General features: G+C 38.3%; 1 protein-coding gene and 1 long non-coding RNA gene across 2 annotated transcripts in view; one reads left to right on the top strand and one right to left on the bottom strand.

The window, feature by feature from the left end:
• LOC126820608 (EH domain-containing protein 3) overlaps positions 1 to 2,096 on the bottom strand; it is a 34,339-nt gene extending 32,243 nt beyond the window's left edge. The window contains exon 1 of the mRNA XM_050548681.1: positions 1,066 to 2,096. Within this exon, the coding sequence (XP_050404638.1) occupies positions 1,066 to 1,980 (915 nt within the window). The 5' untranslated portion in view covers positions 1,981 to 2,096. The remainder of the gene's footprint in view (positions 1 to 1,065) is intronic.
• A 56-nt stretch (positions 2,097 to 2,152) lies between these two features.
• On the top strand, positions 2,153 to 6,257 carry LOC126820633 (uncharacterized). Its single transcript, XR_007680034.2, has 3 exons — positions 2,153 to 2,282; positions 4,745 to 4,861; positions 6,235 to 6,257. It is a non-coding gene; the product is annotated as an uncharacterized LOC126820633 (long non-coding RNA).
• The last annotated feature ends 11,557 nt before the right edge of the window (positions 6,258 to 17,814 follow it).

The raw sequence follows: 17,814 nt of genomic DNA, 5'->3' as shown, positions 1-17,814 counted from the left end.
GCAAACCACCCTACATGTACATCTAGGATGTGTTCACTTACATTGTTAAACTTTTTTTTTTTTTTCATTTACATCAATTGTACTGGAATGCTAGATATGTGACACGAGACAAACCTAAATTCCAAATTGATTAATATGTAAAGGCTTAAGTCTTTGCATACACCAACCTTCCTCCCTCCCCTCCACACTCCTTCTACAACAGCTATTCTCATCAAAAATTGACAGTTTAGACTTATCATCAATCTTTATTCATGTACATGTATCGGTTTAAATTATTCAGATCTTTATTCAAGATTAGGAGACTTCAATTAAACATTGAAACATTGAAATTCTATACTGTTAAAATTACAATGACTATCTTTTGTTTACGGTACATTAGTTTATCACAGGTATTTTCTCATGCAAATCGGAATATTATAAAACCAAAAAAGAGATAAAAAGAAGGTATTTTTACGATGGTGGCAAGGTGACAATGATTATGTACCTTCTATGATAATCTGGGTCAACATAGTAATCCATGCATGAATCCATGTATGAAGGAGTCCTACAATTTTCTTTTGTACATGTACATGTATATATATGATTGTAAGTAAAAAAACAAACAACTAAATAATAAAGCTATTTAATTTGGGGAAGGGGGCGTTTTATCTTTTTATAAAGGTTTTCCTTCAATGCCTACATTTGAGATTTCTTGTAGCACATACATGTAGCTGATCAAGAGTTACACAAGTATTTGGGAAATTTGTTTTTCATATCACTACAGGCCTGGACTATACATGTACAGCGCATCCATTCACTTGAGATCTGATACATGCGCTTGTTGTTTGAGGTGTCTGTGTACATGTATATTGTGTCCTGTCCATCGGTTGGTCTTGTACATGGTAATTGTCTGTGTGTGGTGCGGACCCCCTGCACTTCACTTACTATTGCCTTGCACATTTGTACATGTACCGGGTATGTGAAAGTAAAATGGTACATGAAGGCCTGTATAATATACAACTAAGTACATGTAGGCCCAGTAAAAAATGGGGGGAGGTTAGGTCAAAGGTCGGATTCAATACATACCTTAGCTAATCTCGCTCTTTTTATAAGATCATTCAGTTTCCTCAGCGTGGCATTTCTTGGTAAACTTTGTAAATCTTTAAATAAATCTTGTTCCTCTAATTCAAAAAGTCTTCTATTTGAATCATGTTGAAGAGGTTGGTCCCAAAAGGATCCCAAATATACACGAGCTACTTCAGGAGTATTGATTACTTTCCCGAGGGACCACATCAGGGCCCCGTAAACTCTCATCAATTGTTGATGGTCAACCATGTCGGCTTTGTTCAGGACAATTCTAATTTTATCATCATAACCTTTTATGGCGTCTATTGCACGACGGAACTCGTCCGAAATGTCAAGTTTGTGCGCATCAAAGAGTAAAATTATGCGATCAACACGTTCTGCCATCCATTCTAAGACACCAGCGAAATCATACCCTCGATCAACTCGCTGCTTCTCACCAGATAAAATTCCTGGAGTATCAATTATAGAAATACTGTTTAAAACTGGATTGTTCATTGTCGAACATTGAAAACGATTTAGAAAGGCATTGCCAAACTTTGACATAGGTTTAAACTGTTTTTTGGGATCCACTACCAGGGCATTTCCAGGAATAATTCCATCCTGATCCCCATGCATGACTGTGATAAATCTGTCTGTAGTTGGCTCTGGTCCAATCCTCATTCCTGGAAATTCTTGTTCTAAAAGATATCTAATAAAAGTTGTTTTTCCTGTTGAATATTGTCCGATTAAAAGGATCATTGGTTTGGCATCGAAGTCGGGATCATCCAGTTGCGGTGAATGAAAATCATGGAATTTATACTGTTCCTCCAGTGGCAGAAGCTTCGATCGGTAAATTTTTTTCAGCCCCTCTGCCACGTTGGCGTAAACCTCCGGCTCCTTTTTACGCCTATCATCATTCGTTAACCATCTCTTCATTTTGTTTTCTCGCTGAGTTACCTGCTATCGAAATCTTCAAATCAAACTAGCACCAGAAACCGGCCTCGCCTGCTTCTGTCAATGCCAATATGGAGTAAGCGGAAGTGTGATGTCAATAAGAGTACTGCGCATGATATTTGACCTGAGTTGACCCAGCCCACGTGTCATCTTACGTCATTAAATGTTTTGGTTTTCAGCACGACAGCTGAGAGAAGAGCAGACAGCTTGTTCAAAAAACTACAGGGTTTCTCTGAAAGATTCAGTCGCCCGATTGCTGAATTGCAAATTGCATTTAACTGAGTGTGAGTATATTCATTGAGGTATTGGTTTTAGCTAGCTATTGAGGTGGAATGATCGAGTCAGTGAGTCAGACACGAATGTTGTTGAATGTACACATAACAGAACTGTCATGGCTGCAACCGCAAATCAACAAATGACGTATCATTGAACACACCCGCATTTCATAAGCGACACACCTGCCCCATTCACCCATGAATAAAAGGCAACTTAAGAAAACTAGTTGGCCTTCAACCAGGTGTGTTTTTAAATGTAAGCTGCTGCAGATATAATATATATACATGTAACCTTTCCTCCTGCCCTGGTCCTGGAATTTATCAACAAGGCCTGTGCTATTTTTAGCTACCTTCCTCATCCACTGCCATGAATTTCTAAAGAAATGTTTTATATTTCTTATTGTGGCAACCATTCTATTCAACAGTTAACTAAAGTAGAAATTTGAAAATTGTTCAAGTCCTGTTTTTAACAGATTCTTCTTCTGGGAAGAGGGGAGTATGTGTGTTTTTATTTTATGTAGGTCATACGGTATCTAAAAATAGTAATGATGGCTGTATGTACATGTTAATAATTTTTTTGTTATTTATATTATCATCATAGACATAGGTTACATATATTATGACCAGTTGTGTATTAGTCATTATATTGATTGCTAAGAGATTGAAGCTGATGAATTTTACATAAATATAAGCAGCTTATAGTAGTCACTGATCTTTAAACACATCATTTACATTTTAAGTAATAAATAAAAATGTTGCTGCCAAATCAAATGAATAGTTAAGTTTTCTTCCTTATTAATCGCCCTATCAGTGGATTGTGTGTCAAAATTATTAATATCTGGAAGAGATTCAGGGTTAATTAACGTCCCACTTTTGGTGTGCTGTGGGGGAAATTTTAACCAGTATTTTTGCCTACTCTTTGTTGAATTCCAACTACCAAATTTCTTTTATAACATGCATATCAAGAAATTTGCACTAATGTGTGACTAAACTAATCCATAGGTATATTTGGCTGCAAATGTCAAGATTGCAGAATTAGCTTCTCAGATCTCATCTGTGATATCACTATTGTGGAAGCGAACCTTAAAAAAAAACCAGTTCGATGTATTTTGATACATTGACATTGACTTCCTATACACATACATGTAGCTACATTACATGTATATTATTATAACAAATCTGAATTCTGATAGATTACAATATTGACACCTGACGTAAAGTGACATTCATCATAATTAATCCTTAAGCTATGTCAATATTACACTATAACTTGAAGAAGTGATTATCTTTCCCTGATTTGAGTGTATAGTATTATTGAAAAATCTCCACCTTTGTGGGTTGTATTTGATAATAGATCAACATTACTCAAATCAGGAAAAGATAATCACTTCTTCAAGTTGAAGTAGGATAAACATACTACTGTAAGTAAGCAATACTATACAGATGATACAGTATGTAAAGTAATGGGTTACATGTACATGTATATATTATTAGGTAATAATCCATACATGTAGCTGTGGATTATTTGTTAATTGGACAATAGTAATTAATGATGGGTCTATATTATTGATATCAGGCTAACTTAAAAAGAAAATATTTAAACATACATTATGCAAGAGGTAAATCTGCCTATTGCATGTCTTTCTTTAGGCCTGAAATGTTATTTAAACTATTAATTACACATTTATTAACAAAACAAGACCATAATCAACTCTTGGTGGCATCGGATACTCGCAATTTTAACTAGATTGGAACGGTTCGCCATTTGAAAATTTAGTTTAAAAATGGGAAAGCGAGGCTTAGTCGCGAATATACCAGTACGCTAATAACCACTATGCACACATCTTGTCGTTCGAATGGGACAAAAACCAAGTCCCGTATACACATTGCCATGCACGTAAAAGAACCCTATAAAGTTGGAATTTGCACAAATTTGGCTAAAAGGCAATATAAATTTGACCACATCATTGATGATCTTTGTTCTTTTTCATCATAGGAAGGATAGGGAGGAATATTGAAAAATTCACCATCTGTTAGTCCTGTGGAGGATTCCTCATACATCATTCAATATATCTTTACGAGACTTTGTATTAGCCAATAACATATAGCAGCTGTGTCATGTGTTAGAAGTTTCTCAGGTTGAGGAGGGTTGGATGGCCGAAAAGTTAGCGCGTGCACACTGTATCGTAAAGGTCTGTCATCGAATCAACTGGCGTGATTTCGATTCCCCTGTTGTATGTGACAAGGAGTAGGTTCGTCTGTCCAACCTTGTGGGTTTTCTCCGGGACCGTTGGTTTCCTCCCACTGTTAAAGACCCCTACGCGCAAACAAATTATTGAAATAAATTTGAAACATATAATAGCCCTGAAATGACCTAGTTTGTGTTGAGTGGAGGTAAACCACATCTCTCTCCCTCTCTCTCTCTCTTTCTCATCAGGTTGAATGATTGAGTCTTATTGTTTCCATTTCAGATATTAGAATGGGTCGAGTATTTTTACATCATATTGGTGGAACAAGGTTGTTCTCATGTGCCAGCTGTGACACACCTCTAACCAACAGAGCTGAGTTGATATCCACCAGATTCACAGGTACATGTATTTAAAATATAGCGGGGTGGTGGGTGGAGCTTGCCGAGTTGTATTAGATCTGTCATTGAGTTCTGTTGCATGGTTTGAACGAGAGAACCATTAGGGTCTCCTGGCTCGTCTTGTGAGTTTTATCTTGGTCCTCCAGTTTCCTCCAACTGCATAAGCGATTTTGTTGTTCTTAGTGTATAATGTCCGCTTCCACCGAATATGATATGGCAGACAAAGCTTTATTTTTCATTTTGATTATCTTAGTACACGCGCAGAAGTCTCTCCTGTGGGAGGAAACCGGAGTACCTGGAGTAAACCAACGAGGTTTAGAAGGCGCCCCCATGTCTCAGCTACAAATGTTCACACCAGGGATCGAAACCACAACCGCAAGCCAGAGGTGACCAGCCGACTAGAAGTCGAAGCGCGGCACTCTAGACCACTAGGCCGTCCCAACCCCCATTTATGCTAGTCCTGAAATAATCTAGTTTGTGTTGAGTGGATGTTAAGCCCAATATCTCCGCAACCTGCATGATAACCTTTAAGAGGCATTAAGTAACTGGATAGAGCAATAAACTATGACACATACTTATGGAAGAACAATTACTGATTTATTTAGGCAACGTTGAGAGAATACTCTTCAAAATGTCGCCTAAATAAATCAGTAATTGTTCTTCCATAAGTATGTGTTATAGTTCATTAACCTGCATGATATCCTTAACCGGTATTATCTCCCAAGCAGCCTAATCTTTTCCCAAACTAGTCTGATCTCCTTATCCCCAGCATAATTCCCCCTATCTGGCATGATCTCTTGCAGACCCCGGCTTGCTACTCCGACTGGGCTAATACAGGTGGATAGTCTGATCTCCACCTCAACTGGCATGAAAATAGATGACAACCTGCTGCTGAGCCCAAAATGTGTAAAGATGTCCCATGCTGCATGGACATAAGGGAGCCACGGTGGCTAAGTGGGTAAGACGCTGGCCTGCTAGCCTGGAGGTCACGTGTTCAATCCCTGCATTGGCTGAGAAAGTTCATTGGGATTTTCCAACGTGGTTTCCCCTTGCCAATGGTGCAGGACGTAGGGCCTGACAAGGACAGCTGTCTAGTCGTTCGGAGGATATGAAAAACCGCAGTCCTATGTATACATTGGTGTGCATGGTTAAGATCCCTTGGAAGTTGGAAATCGATATAAGAGTAGGCCATATTGCCGCTGCCCGGGTAAAATCTTCTTCATAGCAAACTTCTTGGCGTATACATGCCTGTCTACATTAGCCCAGTATACATGTAGGAGCAGAACACAATTCCGTACCCCAAATTTTGCTCTCGTATCACATGAAATAATTTACTCATGACATGTACATGTATATTGATTTATATTTTTTAAGGTGCAACTGGAAGAGCCTTTCTATTCAACAAAGTTGTAAACCTGAATTTTAGCGAGGTTCAAGATCGCGTCATGTTGACCGGACGTCACATGGTTCGTGATGTCTCGTGTAAAAACTGTGACTCTAAATTAGGATGGATTTACGAGTTTGCAACGGAAGAAAATCAGAGATACAAAGAAGGAAGAGTCATCTTGGAACGAGCCTTGGTCACAGAAAGCGAAGGATTTGAAGAACCCATTCAAAATGACAGTTGATCATACTAGGAGAAATTGTAAATATTCCAAGTTAAAACGACACTCACATTCGAGTGTTCATCCGTTCCGATCTTCATTCCACTCTATTTGGTTTGGTTTCCATGCCGATTATGATAAATGAAGTAAGCAGTTCTGGTCAGAGATTTAGAAATTTGAATATTCAGATGTATGTTAAGAAAACATTTTAAATTCTCTGTATACGTGTGGCTGTGAATACGGATGTACACTTAGCCCGTCTGCTTGTGCTCTTCAGGTTTTGATTTGAGGTGTTCAAAAATTCATATGTACATTTATGGATATATTGTCACTAATCCTTAATGTATGGATATATTGTCACCGATTCGCAATAATCTAACTTGGAGAGCTAGGATTTCTGTATATATTTGCCCAGTGAGCAAAGGAATTTAAAGGCGTTGGTTACTTTTGAGATAATCTGGCAATTTTATTATCTCCCTTGTCATGTTGTTAATCACAGGCCTTCATGTGAGCAAATTCAAGAATCTCTCTCTTAAAATTAATTATTAAAACCGCTGATCATTAGGCTGACCTTAAAAATATCTTTGTTTCGCCAAACCCGACCCACAATCGAGGAGAAGGGTCGGTAGGTCGGGGTTTTTTTTCAGATTTTTTTTTAAAGAGCTAATTTGACAGCTTGATAATTTTCTGGGGGGAAACATTCGTCTTTTTTTTATTGTCAAACAAATCAATGAGTATGACATCGGGATTTTTCGTGATGCACGACTCCGAGACTCGCACACGATTTGCCACGAACTCTAAGTGTGAAACCCCTTCAACACGTTTTTAACGATTGTGCCTTCATTTTTCTCGAAAACGGATATTGAAAATATCTTTGTCATGTTTAAAACGACGCCCCACAGACGTAGAGGCAGAATCATTTCGTGGGAATGGACGTGCTTTCGTCTGCAACCATTTTGTTGAGAAGCGACACCTATGACGCTTTCGTCTTGATCAACCAGTTTCAATAATGAATCAAACCATAGCCATAGTAAAGGGAAATAACTCTCGTGATATATTTCAGGTTGACACACAAAATAAAATAAAAAGATCGCGGAAAAGTGCAATAAAATAATTTAAGTCGGGGGTGGTTTTAGTTAGTCGGTCGCGTTAGGCGAAACAAAGATATTTTTAAGGTCAGCATTATTTTAAGGAATTTTTGATAGGGTTTCGATCAGTAATGTGTGGTATGTGATTGGTTGATTCAAAAATATCTAACCAACCAATCTGGTATACAGAAAACTTTTTGTCCCCACCTTTCGAAGCAAGCAGGGGACTATTAAAATGGGTTCGTGTCTGTCTGTCTGTCCGTCACACTTTTTGGAACTCAATAACTCTCCTTCTAGCTCAACTAGAATGTTCAAACTTGGTGTATGCGTTCATTAGGTGAATGCCTTGATGGAGTTCGATGGTGAACATTGTCTGCTTATGGTAAGCAGAGATAAGCAATTTGATTGGTTGATGCTTTTAGGCACGATAACTTTGGTTATAATCAAGTGAGAGCTATGAAACTTCGAGTATAGATTCATTATATCATTACCTTGACTATGTTTGATGAGAATTTTCTGCTTAGGCTAAGGAGCGATAAGCAATTTGTTTGGTCAAGACTTTGGAACATAACAACTATGCTTTTAATTGAGGTAGAATGTTTAAACTTGATGTTGATGTTCATTAGGTGAATGTCTTCACAGAGTTCAATGATTAACATTTCCCGCTAAAGCTATGCTAAGCAATTTCTTTGACTTTGATTCTATTTGATAGAGAGTGATGAATGTTAGTGTATGGTTGATAATCAGTTTGATTGCTCGATACTTTTGAAAAAGATAAACATGCAATTATTTCGGGATTTCGGCGGGGGACATCAGCCTAACTGTTGGCTTGATCTCATTAGCATGACTTTACATGTTAATGAGTTTACTAACCGAATACACAGAACGCAAATAACATACATAAAGTTTAAATTCGAAATCTGTTGTCATTTGAGAGGTTCTGAATCCCTTTCTTTATTATTATTATTATTATTTTGGTGTATTTCTATAGCGCACCTTTCACAAAGTGCTCAGATGCGCTTTACAATTCAATAAAATTATAAAATGCAGATAGACAATATGATAAAAACTAATTGGAATAACAAAAAAAACAATAAATTGGCTAACATTAAAAATATCACAATTATAATAGCGTTAAAGAAATAAAAATTAAGTTATAAAGTCTGTAGTAAAGTTCAATGAAATGCTTTAGTAAATAAAAAAGTTTTTAGATTAGATTTAAAAGTCTGAAGTGATTCACGACTTCTTACTTATAGTGGTAATATATTTCATAGTTTAGGAGCTTTAATTCTATTGGAATATTGTGAAAGTTGAATCTCTAAAATGAATATCAGTCCACAATTTGGTTCAGTTTTGTTCACTGATACATGTCCTTAGAAACAGCCTTAAACAGACTACAAATAGTGCAAAATAATGCTGCATGTCTCGTAACTAAAACACGCAAATTTTATCATATATCAGCTAAGTTACAGAAACTCCATTGGCTTCCAGTTCGAGCGAGGGTTCAATTTAAAGCTCTTGTGAATGTGTTTAAATCAATTTATTCTGACACCGCACCCAGTTATTTAAAAGAACTCTTTGATTTCTATACTCCCCGGCGATCCAACCTTCGTTCTTCAAGTGGTCGTAGCATATTGAGGATCCCCAAATATAATAAGCGCTCTGGTGAATATGCTTTCTCCGTCAGAGCAGCTAAAATGTGGAATGATCTTCCAAAAACTCTTTGTTGAGAGTCCTCTTCCATCCAGAGCGTTAAGACTAACTTAAAAACATACTTATTTCAAAAATGTTTTTGAACTGTTTTATTGTGAATGCGCTTAGAAACACTCATGTGTAATGAAGCGCTATATAAATCGAACAATAATAATTGTATTTTGGGATTTATGAGAAATTGAATGTGTATGGGCTTGAGCATTCTCTCCCATATCAACGTGAAGGCCTGTGAACACTATATTTGTTTGGTTTAATAATACCCTACTTGTAACCTTTCTATTCTTGATATTTCTGAATTCTGTTTGCGTGTCTTAATTTTATTTGTTGATTTCAGTAGTATCATGTGTTGTTATTATTATTATTATTATTATTATGATATTCAATGCCATAAACAGTTTGGCAATTAGAAATAGATAACTATCTTCTTTGATTGACATTTAGTAAATGAACATATTAACACAAGGTACAAGGCATGATTGATAAAGACAAGAGTATCCTTGTCGAAATGGCGCTTAGTGTTAAACTCAGTAATTGTGTATCCATAAAATTGTACCTTTTAATAAATAACCATGTTTTTGACTAGACTTTAAAATCTGTCCAACACACAGGTTGACCTGAATAAAGTTTAGGGCTCAGGTTAGTTATTAGACTGAATAATCCAGCTTTGGATATGTGGCGTACAAACATGTGTGTCTGTGACTGGATTATTTTAGCACACTAACCAAGCTATTACAGGAGTTATTTCCCTTGTCCAAGAGTTATTTCCCTTTGGATACAATGCCATTTCATTGTTATTGTTTCATGATGAAGTCACTTATGCCCTCCCCTCCTTGTTATTTTGTGAATCATTTCTGTTGTGATAAATATTTTTGGATAATTAGAATACACTGTAAAAGTCACCCATTGAATAAAATAAACTAATATTTGAAATAAATGAAATTAAACCAGGATTAACATCTTATTTTTTTTGCACACTTCATAGAGTGTGCTGGAGGAGAGAGAGAGAAATGGGGTTTAACGTCCACTTGACACAAACTAAGTCATTTTGGGACTAACATATGGTTTTAATCTTATTTCAATAATTTGCTTGCGCGTAGAGGTCTTTAACAGTGGGAGGATACTGGAGGACCTGGAGAAAACCCACGAGGTTGGACAGGCGACCCTACTCCTTGTCACATACAACCGCTGATTCGAAACCACGCCAGATGACTCAGTGACGGGCCTTATGATACAGCGCGCGCGTGATAATCATTCGGCCATCCCCCAGCTGGAGGTTAGCGTGTGCGCGCTGTATCATAAAGACTGTCATTAAGTCACCTGGTGTGGTTTTGAATCCCTGACAAGGAGTAGGGTCGCCTGTCCAACCTCGTGGGTTTTCTCTGGGTCCTCCTGTTTCCTCCCACTGCTAAAGACCCCTATGCACAAACGAATTATTGAAATAAAATTAAACCATATGTTAGTCCTGAAATTACCTAGTTTGTGTCGAGTGGGCGTTAAACCCCATTTCTCTCTCTCATGGTGGCTAAGTGGGTAAGACGCTGGCTCGCTAGCCTGAGGTCGGGTGTTCGATCCCTGCATTGGCCGAGAGAGTTCATCCAGATTTTCCGGTGTGGTTCTCCCTTGTCAGTGATGCAGGACGGAGGGGCTGACAAGGAAAGCTGTCTAGTCGTTCGGATGGGACGAAAAACTGAGGTCCCATGTACACACTGGCGTGCATGTAAAAGATCCCTTGGCAGTTGGAATTCGATATAAGAGTAGGCGATAGTGCCACTGCCCGGGCAAAATTTCCCTCATAGCACACTGTATGGCGTATGCCCGTCTTCATTAGCCCAGGTTAGGAGCAGAACAGTAGGACGTTAAACTCCATTTCATTTCATTTCTCTCTCCTTCCTTTACTCGTTGAGCCACTGTGGCTCTAAGTTGAAGTGAACCTGTGAAGACAGTTAATTACATAAAGATAGATCAAGATCTTAAAGCATTCGCGGGGATCACAGTGGCTAAGTGGGTAAGACGCTGGCTCGTTAGCCTGGAGGTCGGTTGTTCGATCACTGCATTGGCCGAGAAAGTTCATCCAGATTTCCCGGCGTGGTTCCCCCTTGTCAGAGATGTACTGTCTAGTTGTTCGGATGGGACAAAAAAACGAGGTCCCTTGTACACATTGGCATGTACGTAAAAGACCCCTTGACAGTTGGAATTCGAAATAAGAGTAGGCCGTAGTGCCGCTGTCAAGGCAAAATTTCCCTGATAGCACACTGTATGGCGTATGCTCGTCTTCATTTGCCCAGTTCGGAGCAGAACAGTAGGACGTGAAACCCCATTTCAGTTCACTTCAGTTAAAGCATTCGCTATGATGCACAGGACACAATTCTATGTAGATAATGATGTGCCATCTTCGTCTATCTATATGAATAAACTCAAAGTGTGCATGTACGTTCACCCATCATTCTTTGTTGCTGTGATCCACCCCCCACATACATGTGGTAACAAATTAACCAGCATGACACTGTGAATGGTTTAGGTCATCAAATTTGTGCCCCGGGCGAATTGGGCCGATACCCGGGTGATTCACGCTTCGTCGCCATGCTCTACCCCACGTCTGTTAGTTAACAAATGAACCAACAGGACCTTGTGAAGGTTTTAGGCCATCGAAATTGGGCATTAGGCGAATTGGGCCTGTACTCGGGCGATTCACACTTCGTCGCCATGCTCTACCCCACGTCTGTTAGTTATCAAATGAACCAACAGGACCTTGTGAAGGTTTTAGGCCATCGAAATTGGGCATTAGACGAATTGGGCCTGTACTCGGGCGATTCACGCTTCGTCGCCATGCTCTACCCCACGTCTGTTAGTTAACAAATGAACCAACAGGACCTTGTGAAGGTTTTAGGCCATCGAAATTAGGCATTAGGCAAATTGGGCCTGTATCCTGACGATTCACGCTTCGTCGCCATGCTCTACCCCACGTCTGTGCATGACCTTGTGATTGTTTTAGGCCACCATATTTGGACCCCGGGCAAAGCTGCATGGGTATCCTGCTAGTAACTATATAATTTACTTGATAAAGACATGAAAATGAGTTTAACGTCCTAGCCATAGGCGTACGGGTTTACAGACAGCGGCGCCGGTCATCCTCGAGAGGCGAAGAAGCAGAGTTTACCTTGTATGCCCCCCCCCCACCCACAAGAAAATTTTGGAATATTTGAAGGCTACAAACACGTTTTCCTGCTATTTCAGCCAGTGAACAAAGCAACTTCAAAGTGGTCTAGTATAACCTAATTAATATAGAGTTTTCCTGCTATTCCAGCCTGTGAATACAGCAACTTCAATTTTGTCCAATATAGCCTACCTGGCTGACCCGAATTCCAAACAACCAATCAATCGTCGCGGAGTATCGGGGCCTTACCCTCCCGGAGAAAATTTTGAAAATTTAACCACCGCAAATGCGTTTTCTGCTATTTTAGACCGTGTAAGCAACTCCAAAAGTATCCAATGGTTTTGTAACCGAAATCACATTCTGAATTCCAACCATCCAATCAGACTGTTGCAGCTGCATTCACAAATAAAAATCGATGCCCGAAAAATGTCGCACAAAGTAGAGTGGCTCCATACAAAATTTTTTAATCCATAGTCAACTCAGTACAAATTCGTGGTATTCAATTAAAAGAAAAGTAAAATTAGTGTTTTATTAAGGCTCAGTGACAGTTAGTGAAGCAAAACTAGAAATGCCCGAAAAAATTTCAGGTTTACAGACAGCGGCGCCGGTTTTCTTCGAGAGGCGAAGAAGCGGAGCTGACCTTGTATGCACCCCCAAGAAAATTTTGGAATATTTAACGGCCGCAAACGCGTTTTACTGCTTTTCCAGTCCGTAAAATTAGTGTTTTATTAGATTTCGGGCACTTTATTTTGCTAGTAGATGAAATATTTTTTATTTCACTTTACCCATCAGCCCGAAAAGTCAGCCCCCCCCCCCCACTGGCTCGTACGCCTATGGTCCTCGTGTTCTACATCGACTGGATACATACTTCATACAGAGTGCTATGGGGGAAATTTTGCCAAGGGTAACGTCTATACAGTCCCCCCCCCCCCAGAAACCGTGTTTAAATATCCTGTGAAATACGCTTTTTGGAGTAATTACCGGATTTTAATATCCATCAGAAAGGCAGAAATTAGTCCATAGAACTATAAAGTAAGGTAAGCGTCAATAAAAAGTACATGAATGTATTTAGTCCATCGGGTGAAATAATGGGTGCTCTGTAGCTGCAATATTGTAGCGGTGTCTTTTCTGGCATAGGGACAAGACAGAAGATCACAGTTGCAGGGTCGTGCTGGCCCCGAAATTTGACAACGGGAAACGCGTTTTGCAAGCACTTCTGGGAGAAATCTAGGTATCATATTTTCCAAATTTATGCTGCTATTTTGACTATAAGACAAACTACTGTACTTTCTCTGACTCCACTTTATGATTTTGCTGTAGTCGGCAAAATTTTTAATCAAAGACCATTTCACCTTAAAGTGACAGACATTTGCACGTCAGCATAATATATTTTACTAATCGTTGTGTATGCATGATTTTTCGCGTGCGCACTCTCAATTTTTTGAGGGGATTCCGCGTGAAAATTAGAGCTCTCAGGGGGGCCCGCTTATACGGGTGGACTTATTGTTTAATGGGGGCCTGGGAGGACACCGTCCTTCTAAACTCCCTGCCAGCACGCCCCTGATCAGTTGTAATTTAAAACCTATGTTGTCAACTCTGTTCTATACCTAATTGTCTACATCCCACTCTAATTGAGGGTTTTGTTTAAAATTTAAAAAAAAAATACTAAGATATTGACTTTTAAACAGACACTATGTGCAAGAGCTAAATATGCCTATTGCAGGTCTTTCTTTAGTTCTGAAATGTTATCTAAATTATTAATTAGACATTAATTAACCTATCCAGACCATAATCAACTCTAGATGACATCGCTAGCCTGCGATCTTAAGTGGATTATGAGCCGATTTACTGCATAACTTTCCTTCACGATTTAACGATTAAATGGATAATCGAGACTATGCTGTTTATCGTACTGACTTTAGTAATGATGATAGGCGGAAATTTCAAACGCTTAGTTCTCGGTTCATAGTGGATCAATTTGAATGAAAATTTCAGCAAATTGCCTTTACATTATCTAGTTTTTAACTATTATAGTGAGAACTGTCAACTCGTTATCGAATCTCCCGTAATGTATCTTTAATCAGTTTTAAAGTTACTAAATGTGCAGTGCTCTATTTAATATCATATTCATATATTAAAAGCAAAAAAAAAAATAAAAAAATAAAAAAACCCAAAAAACAAAACTATAAAACAACCAGAAATATATTTTTCGAAATAATTCAAGAGAAATTCCTGTCCAATTTTCAACATCCAAAAACGAAAGATCAGATGTTGATTATTATGAAATTTTAGTTGACACCATGTTGATTATAATGAAATATCAGTTTACAACGCGTTGATTACAGGGAAATATCAGTTTACAACATGTTGATTACAGTGAAATATCAGTTTACAACATGTTGATTAGAATGAAATATCAGTTTACAATATGTTGATTAGAATGAAATATCAGTTTACAACATGTTGATTACAGTGAAGTATCAGTTTACAACATGTTGATTAGAATGAAATATCAGTTTACAACATGTTGATCACAGTGAAATATCAGTTTACAATATGTTGATTATATTGAAATATCAGTTTACAACATGTTGATTACAGTGAAATATCAGTTTACAATATGTTGATTAGAATGAAATATCAGTTTACAAAATGTTGATTAGAATGAAATATTAGTTTACAGCATGTTGATTAGAATGAAATATTGGTTTTTTTGCATGATAAATCGTATGCAAACTTAAGCGCGTATTGCGTTGCAGTATCGAATGAAATATATCTGATTGGTATAGTATCAGAGTGCGTGATTTCCAGCCGTTTTCCATTGCTGCCCACTGTTCCTGGTCTAATACACACATTATTACTTGTCCATTTAATCCAAAATGGCGTAAATTGGTGAGGATTTAATAAAAGGTCCGTATCATTTGTCCTAAGATACAAATAATTAGGCTGGTGTATCCTTAATACTGTTTTAGTGTTGCCCCATCTGCCTATCACAAATTCATAAGCCAAACTGGATTTGTTTTGAAAACTCAAACAGTCCAACTGCAGCATCCTGACGCCCTTTAATCCATATTAATTCCGATGTCTTCCCCTCGATATTTATAAATTCCCTATATTGAGAATCAGCTTCGATGTGGATAATTTCACTATTTGACACGATAACACAACAAACCAAGATTAAAAACTGGAGCCACAGAAAAGCCATCATATTCGATATCTTAGGACGGTGCTTAATTCTATTCCAGCACAGCGGTAAAATTCTAATTGGTGCTTAATTATAATCACACATACAGTCTCGCGATTCTAACTGCTACTTAGTTCTCATCCAGCATAGCGGTAAAATTCTAACTCTTAACCAGTACAGTGGTAGAATTCTAACTGGTGATTTATTCTTATCTAGTACAGAGGTAAGATTTAAACTGTGGTACAATTACAACTGGTGCTTAATTCTAATCTAGCACAGAGGTAAGATTTTAACTGGTACTTATCTGGCAGAGCGGTGAAAATTCTAATTGGTGCTTAATTCAAATCACACACAACCTCAAGATTCGAACTGGTGCTTACAGCATGGCGGTAAATAATACTTAATTCTAATCCAGCACAGAGGTAGAGTTTTGACTGGTGCTTAATTCTAATCTGGCAGAACGGGGAAAATTCTAACTGCTGCTTAATTCAAATCACACGCAACCACAAGATTCAACCTGCTGCTTGCAGCGGTAAATTATAACTAGTCCTTAATTCTAACCCGACACAGCGGTAAAGGACCCAATAAAATTCTATCTGTGTTAATTGGAACAAATATAGTTTACAAATGTTTCCTTGTAATAACCTCTTAGACACGTTGTATACAAACGCAATATTTGTATTGACATTATTTAATAACGAAAACTCATTATTTCAGATGCTTTACAGAGCTTACCATACAAAAGATTTCTTCATAAACATCTTAATAAGCCAACTTGGTTGAATTTTTCTTATTAACGTACAGTAAAGTTTCTTCGATGCATTATCTTCTTTGGAAAAACACACTTTGTATCTGCTAATTGAGAGTTAAGAAACAATAAGAATGATTATAGTAAAGCAACCATCAAGTTATTATTTGTACATAAAGAACGGCGAAACAAATTGCAAGTTTGTTGTTTGTGATTTAAAGAGCTTCGACATTCAAGCGACACCAAGCCAGGATAACTAAAATTGAGACCAGAAAGTTCCTCCGTTTACCAACTCCGAGTCAATGGACAACTGAGTTGGTAAACGGAGGACCCTTCTGCGTAAAACATAAGAAAACAGCTTTCAGACTTTATTTTGCGAGAGCCATCGCTTAGTTTTGATCCCCATTAATCCTTCCATTTGTTCCCGTTGCCACCACCTTCCATCACCGGCGCTACCGCCTCCCATTGTCGACGCTACCACCTTCCATGATCCCCGTTATCACCTCCCATCATGGCCGATACGTGCAAAAAGATTGCGCTTGTGTTAAAAGCCAATACGTGAACCAATGCATGAAATAAACTATCTGTAAGTTTGTTGAAACAAATCCCTTGGAACAATAAACTCTTAAAATACGTTGTTCTATACAAAACCAGTATTAGCATTGCCATCATTTAATGACTAAAGCTCGGACGTTTTACATAAACTTACAATAGAACAGATTTCTTTATAAACATTTGTTGGATATTCCTGATTAATGAGTGACATTATTAGCTTTATTAGGTAAACAACATGAAGAAATGTTATGTAGAGTTTTTCAGACGTATTATGTTCTTTAGAAAAACACGCTTTATAACTGCTAATTGAGATTTGAAGAAGAAAAACATTAATTAAATTCATTCTTGGTATAGAACCTTTGCGAGTTAGAAATATGTGCTACATCCAGAAACCAAAATATCACGTTTTTATACCACTGGAACATTTATGAATAAGTTACTATTTTATTATTTATTCAGATATCATCCCCGCTATCCCATCCAATCTTCTCCGTTACCGCTACCCCATTCAATCTTCTCCGCTACCGCTTCCCCCCCCCCCTCCACGGCTTTCCTATCCGCTACCGCTATCCCATTTCACCATCCCCACTACCGCTATCCAATGCCATCACCACCGCTTCCGCTTTCATTTATCCCTGCATGCCGTCTTCCACCATCCCCACTACCACCTTCTATCACCCCCACTACCATCTTCTATCATCCTCGCTACCACCTTCCATCCCCCCACTACCATCTTCTATCATCCTCGCTACCACCTTCCATCCCCCCACTACCATCTTCCATCATCCTCGCTACCACCTTCCTTCATCCTCACTACCATCTTCCATCATTCCGACTACCATCTTTTATCATCCCCACTACCATCTTCCATCATCCCCACTACCATCTTCCATTGTCCTCGCTACCAT

This window comes from Patella vulgata, chromosome 5, assembly GCF_932274485.2.
Source record: "Patella vulgata chromosome 5, xgPatVulg1.2, whole genome shotgun sequence".
Lineage (NCBI taxonomy): Eukaryota > Metazoa > Mollusca > Gastropoda > Patellidae > Patella > Patella vulgata.
This window is presented reverse-complemented; position numbering and strand designations above follow the sequence as displayed.